At 46.8% G+C, this 5,687-nt stretch overlaps 1 protein-coding gene across 1 annotated transcript; it reads left to right on the top strand.

Moving 5' to 3' along the window:
- LOC8073765 (putative GATA transcription factor 22) lies at positions 1-2,386 on the top strand. The gene is made up of 3 exons (XM_002453500.2): positions 1-600; positions 734-1,156; positions 1,366-2,386. The coding sequence occupies exons 1-3, from the start codon at positions 367-369 to the stop codon at positions 1,870-1,872; spliced, it is 1,164 nt and encodes a 387-aa protein (XP_002453545.2). The 5' UTR covers positions 1-366; the 3' UTR covers positions 1,873-2,386.

Genomic DNA, 5,687 nt, shown 5'->3' with positions numbered 1-5,687 from the left:
TTCCTGTGCTGGTGTGCTGCCTGTGGCCACACTCCCTCTCTCACGCCCTAGCTAGGAAAGGGATCACACATGACACCTCTCTAAATCCCCCTCTAGGGCCCTAGCTCGAGAGAGACTGATAGCAGCTCTTGCACCTCCATCCTACGTCTGTTTATAAAAAAGGACAGGCCCATGATCACCCGGGACCCTTGTAAATTGCCCCTCCAACTGCACATGATCTCCTCTCCATCTCCTTGCAGCTTATTATACGCAGCATCTATCATCCCTGATCTCTTTCCCATCTTCCCGGCCGCAGAGCTTGCTTGCTAGTCTTTTCTAGCTATAGATCTGTCTCTCTAGCCCTCTTCTCTCTCCTCTAGCTCGTACATGTCTACCATCTACATGAGCCAACTGTCTACTCTCCCTCTAATGGAGATGGAGGGAGAGCAGGATCAGGATCAGGGACTCTTTCGGCCGGCGCCCTTCCATGTCGCAAAGGACCCTCCCATCTTGTTCCCGTTCATGATCACCAATCCTGTGGATCAGCTCCAAGGGCAAAGCAGCAGCTATGGAGATCAGCACTTGAGGCAGCATGTTTTGTCTGAATCTACTCATCAACAGGTTAGGGGCCGGATCACAACTTTTGCTATAGATCATATGTGTAGTGTAGTAGCATGCATCTAATAAGGAAATAAGCTTATATCTTAGCATAAGAATATCTTTAATTTGTTCATTGTCATTTTTAATCTGTCAGTTCACCGATCGGATGATGATGAGCGGATCAGAAGTCTTCCCTACTATGCCATCGCCGTTCCGGCAGACTATCCAAAGCATCGATGGTGACATGATCCAGCGATCTGCGTATGATCCATATGATACAGAGAATAATAAGCACACCGAAGGATTGCGCAGCGGCGGCGGCGGCGGCGGCTGGACAGTGTCGTCGTCACCGCCAGCGAAGATGAAGATCATGCGGAGGAAGGCAACGAGCGAGTATCCCGAGGGCGGTGGTGGGGGAGCAAGAAAGCCAAGGAGAAGACCACAAGCGCACCACCAAGATGCTGAGAGCCAGCTACTCCAGCAGCAGCAGCAGGCTATGGGTGGTGTCGTTAGAGTGTGCTCCGACTGCAACACCACAAAGACCCCCTTGTGGAGGAGTGGTCCTTGTGGCCCCAAGGTGAATTTTACCATGCAATTGGGAAATAAAACCCCCCTGATCTGTGCTCGTTTGAGGTTCTCTCTCAGCACAAGTTGTTACAATTGCAACCTAGCTATAGTACCACACATATTATATATACATTCTCATGAGCTAGCGTACGTGTTTAATTATTTTCCTCATAGTTTGTTGTTAATGTGTGTTGTGTGTGCCCTTTGCATATGGTGCAGTCTCTTTGCAACGCATGTGGCATAAGGCAAAGGAAGGCGAGGCGGGCGATGGCGGCAGCCGCGGCAGCTGCTGCTGCCAGCAGCAACGGAGGCGCTCCACAAGCGGCCACCGAGCAGCAGCCGAAGCCGGCCAAGAAGGAGAAGAGGTCGGACATCGTCGACCGGTCGTCGCTGCCGTTCAAGAAGCGGTGCAAGCAGACGATGGTAGTTGTCGATCACGCTGCTGGTGTTGCAGCCACTGAAGCGACGCCGCCGCCGCCGCCGCCAGAAACCGCTGCTCTGACCAAGGATCAGGCGGATGTGGATCACGTCTCCAGTGACAAGAAGCAGGTTAATGGCCATGGCGCGACGAGTCTGGAGAGCAGCAAGATCGTCGCCACTCCTCCTCCCCAGGCGATGTCGTCGTTTCATGCCTTCCCGGCTGACGAGATCACTGACGCCGCCATGCTGCTCATGACCCTGTCCTGTGGGCACGCTCGTCTGCAGCTAGCCATGGCTTCTAGCTAGCTAGCTAGCTAGCTGCTGAGAAATCGACCACTCGAAGCCACCGAGATGCATGCATGAGTGCAACCTGATTATTATGCCCTAAGTACCCTGTAGCTACGTTCCTCTGTCAGCATATCTTCATTCATATCGCTTGTGTTTTCTTGTTAATTTTGATTTTGTGTGTTGAGGAAGAGGAAGGAGATGATCACCAGGAGAGGTAGAGTGATCGATCACATGTCGAGGAAGAATAATATAGGCGAAAACTCTCAGCCAGTAAGTATTAGTGTGTACCGGCTAGGATTTAATTTGCTATAAGAGTGAGCCTTTTTAATTTCACCCTTTTTCCAGCTGTTGCGGCTAATTATATATTCAAGCCACTATATATGCTATGTAACTTCATTGGTTCCTTAATTTGTATTAGTTGTTATATATGTTATGGTACTGGATCATGGGAGCTAATAAAAATATTGAGGATATTGATTCGAGGATACTGAAACCTTCTATGTAATACTAGCTGTTGATTGGTTGTCGTGTCTCTGTGGTTTATGGCATTATTTTTCTCTGTTACATATGTGTATGTCAGCTGCTAGCCTGCTACTTGGCTGAGGTAGGAATAGGCCGGGTCTCCTCTATAGCTACTTCCTGCCAGGTATCCCACATATACCTACCCTCACTTTTTGTGACAAACATTCCCTTTTATCATGCATGTCAGCTACTATATGGGAATGTGGGACAACCAGTGCATGTCTTGATGTTTGGAAAGGATTGTCCAGTGCAAAAACTTACTATTACAGCTACAGTATAAGTATATAGTGCTATATTACGTATGATGTGGTTCAAGCAATGCCAAAGAAAAAGGAAAAAGGCCCTCATGCAATCATGTATACAGTACTTAATTTGCAACAAACATCTCCTTAATTAAGTTTCATTTGTTGCACTACACTAGCTAGGATATCAGTAACTAAAGAGCTCTACAAATCATTTATCATTTAATAGCTAAACGATGTGCAATCATATATACTTATTACTAAAGAGCTCTCTCCTTAATTTATCATTTATCATTTGTGGGTAACTAAAGAGCACTAGCTAGCTAGGTACCCAGTGAAGCTGAGTACTCCGATCCTATACAAGACAAGGCAAGGCAACAAAAATCTAGCTTGCGTTTGATTCAACCAGATGCAGCAGCTAGATCGACTTCACGGACGACGACAGCACCATGCATGCCCGCACTTGAGCGACCGGCGGCCACGTTTACCTCACCCTTCGAATGTGAACACCAGAGTGCATGAACACTTCTCTATTCATTTCCTTCCACACGTTCCCTTCCACATGTTGCAGATTCTATCATTAAATCTACCTATACATATTGCCCTCGGTCAAACTATTTCAAATTTAACCAATGTTTTTAGAAAATAGCACTAATATTTAAGACACCAAATTAGTATCATGAAATATATTTTTATAATGTACTTGTTTGGTATCATAGACTTTATTACCCTTTTTATATAAGTTAATCAAATAAGATAGGTTATGGTTGCATCAAACACAACTACGTTACCCATACCGTGACCAACCAATACTCCCTTTGTCCATAATAAGTTTCTAGAAATTTTCAAACAGATTAAGCACTACAGGAAACTCAGGCTTCGCCAAGTGCTCCAGACTCCGCCGAGTACCAAAAATCGGGCACTTGGCGAAGAAGGCTTCGCCAAGTGCCTGGCACTTGGCGAAGCCAGCACTCGGCGAAGAAGGCTTCGCCAAGTGCCAAGCACTCGGTGAAGAAAGGCACTTGGCGAAATGGACTCTTCGCCAAGTGCCCGGCACTCGGCGAAGCCTGACGGCATCCATCCTCATCCCTTGCCGTCGGCTTCGCCAAGTGCCTCCGTCTGGCACTTGGCGAAGAGGAGGCTTCGCCGAGTGCCAGACACGTGGCACTTGGCGAAGAGAGGACCCTGGGAAATTGCCTGGAAGCCCTCTTCGCCAAGTGCCAACCCTTGCACTTGGCGAAGTCAATTTTTTTTTAATTTTGCTCCCAAATTTTTTGTGGAGCTTTAGTACCCTATCTTTAGTAACTTACCAAGGTTTGGTGCACTTTGAATTTTTTTTCTATATTTTTTCATTTAATTGCGACTCGTTGCATTTTTTCCGACGATTTCGATTTGAACTGCAGGTGCATGGTATAATAGTATCCTATGGTTACAACATTGCTATTCTTGCTTGTGTGGATGCAATTAGGTCAAATCCATGTCCTGGCACCAAATCTCGATGAGCGTGCTCGCGGGGCAACGCTTCCAACTTGCGTGCGCGGGGTTTTTTAATTATAAAAAAATCAAATGAACTAGGAAAACCACGAAACTTGTCCACCGTCCTTGATATGGTATGGGAAGGCTATGATAAAAATTTGAAAAAGTTTGGGAGCAAAACTCAAAAAAAAAATTAAATGAAGAAATATAGAAAAAAAACTTCAAAATGCACCAAACCTTGATAACTTACTAAAGATAGGGTACTAAACCTCCACAAAAAATTTGGAAGCAAAACTCAAAAAAAAAAATTGACTTCGCCAAGTGCAAGGATTGGCACTTGGCGAAGAGGCCTTCGCCGAGTGCCGACCTGGTGGCACTCGGCGAAGAGGTGTGCCATGCAAAAGGCCGCAGCAAATAATTTGCCGGGAGCAGCAAATAATTTGCCGGGAGCTTAGTTTGGCTCCCGGCAAAGGCTTTTTGCCGGGAGCCAGGTCAGAGACAGCCGGCAATTTTTTTTTTTTTAAAAAAAATTAAAAACTCTTTGTCGGGTGCCTCCGGCTCCGACACCCGGCAAAGGTTTGACCTAAGGCCCAAAAAGAGCCGGCCCAAACAGCGCTGGCCAGTCACACGCGCCCGCCCCTGCCCTAACCCTGCCTCCGCTCCGTGCCCGCCGCCGCCGCCGGGCGCCTGGCTCCGCTCCCCACGCGCCGCCGGCCTCCGCTCCACGCGCCCTCTTGTGCAATTGTCAATGTTCAGACTAACATGGGAGAAGTAGGCTAGAATGCTTGACTGCTTGAGCCTTCAAGTACTATACTAATAGTAGTAATTTCTCAAATTTACAGATTGTTGTGCTTGAGAGGATATAATGCATTGTGAAATTGGACCTGCTTGTTGAAGAATACACAAGGTCTTATATGATGGTCATATTTTTTGATCAATGTTGGATCAATTTTGGATGACTTAGCTAGATTTTATTTTCAGCTGCTATATGCATGCTTGTATGTTGGCTTGATGGCAAGCATCTTAAGCTAGTGACATGACTATATATGTACACATTTGATATGGATGAATGAGAATATTATTGATGTGCCAATTTGTGTATTGGTTCTGAATGTGTGTGGGGGTATAAACCCCTATACCCTTACGCCTAGACTTCGGCCAGGAAGCTTGGCCCAGTACGAGACGAGTTCAAGGCTTGATCCGACAACCTGGAGTTTCGCGCAAGGAAACAAGATGGGGAGATCAAGCAGGATTCTAGTCGGTTAGAATAGGAATTGATATCGAATTATCCATGGCAATTGTAACCGACTAGGATTAGTTTCCAGATCTGTAACCCTGCCCTCCGGACTATATAAGGAGGGGCAAGGGACCCCCCTAGGACATCATATTCTCTCAGCATAAATCAATACAACCAGACGCAGGACGTAGGTATTACGCCAACTCGGCGGCCGAACCTGGATAAAAAGCTTGTCCGTGTCTTGCGTCACCATCGAGTTCGTAGTTTGCGCACCGTCTACCGATAAACTACTACCGAGGGTATACCCCAAGGTAGACTGCCGACTAGCTTTCGTCGACAGTGGCGCGCCAGGTAGG

Source organism: Sorghum bicolor, chromosome 4 (genome assembly GCF_000003195.3).
Source record: "Sorghum bicolor cultivar BTx623 chromosome 4, Sorghum_bicolor_NCBIv3, whole genome shotgun sequence".
NCBI lineage: Eukaryota > Viridiplantae > Streptophyta > Magnoliopsida > Poales > Poaceae > Sorghum > Sorghum bicolor.
The sequence above is the reverse complement of the archived record's forward strand: the minus strand, read 5'-3'. Positions and strand labels throughout refer to the sequence as shown.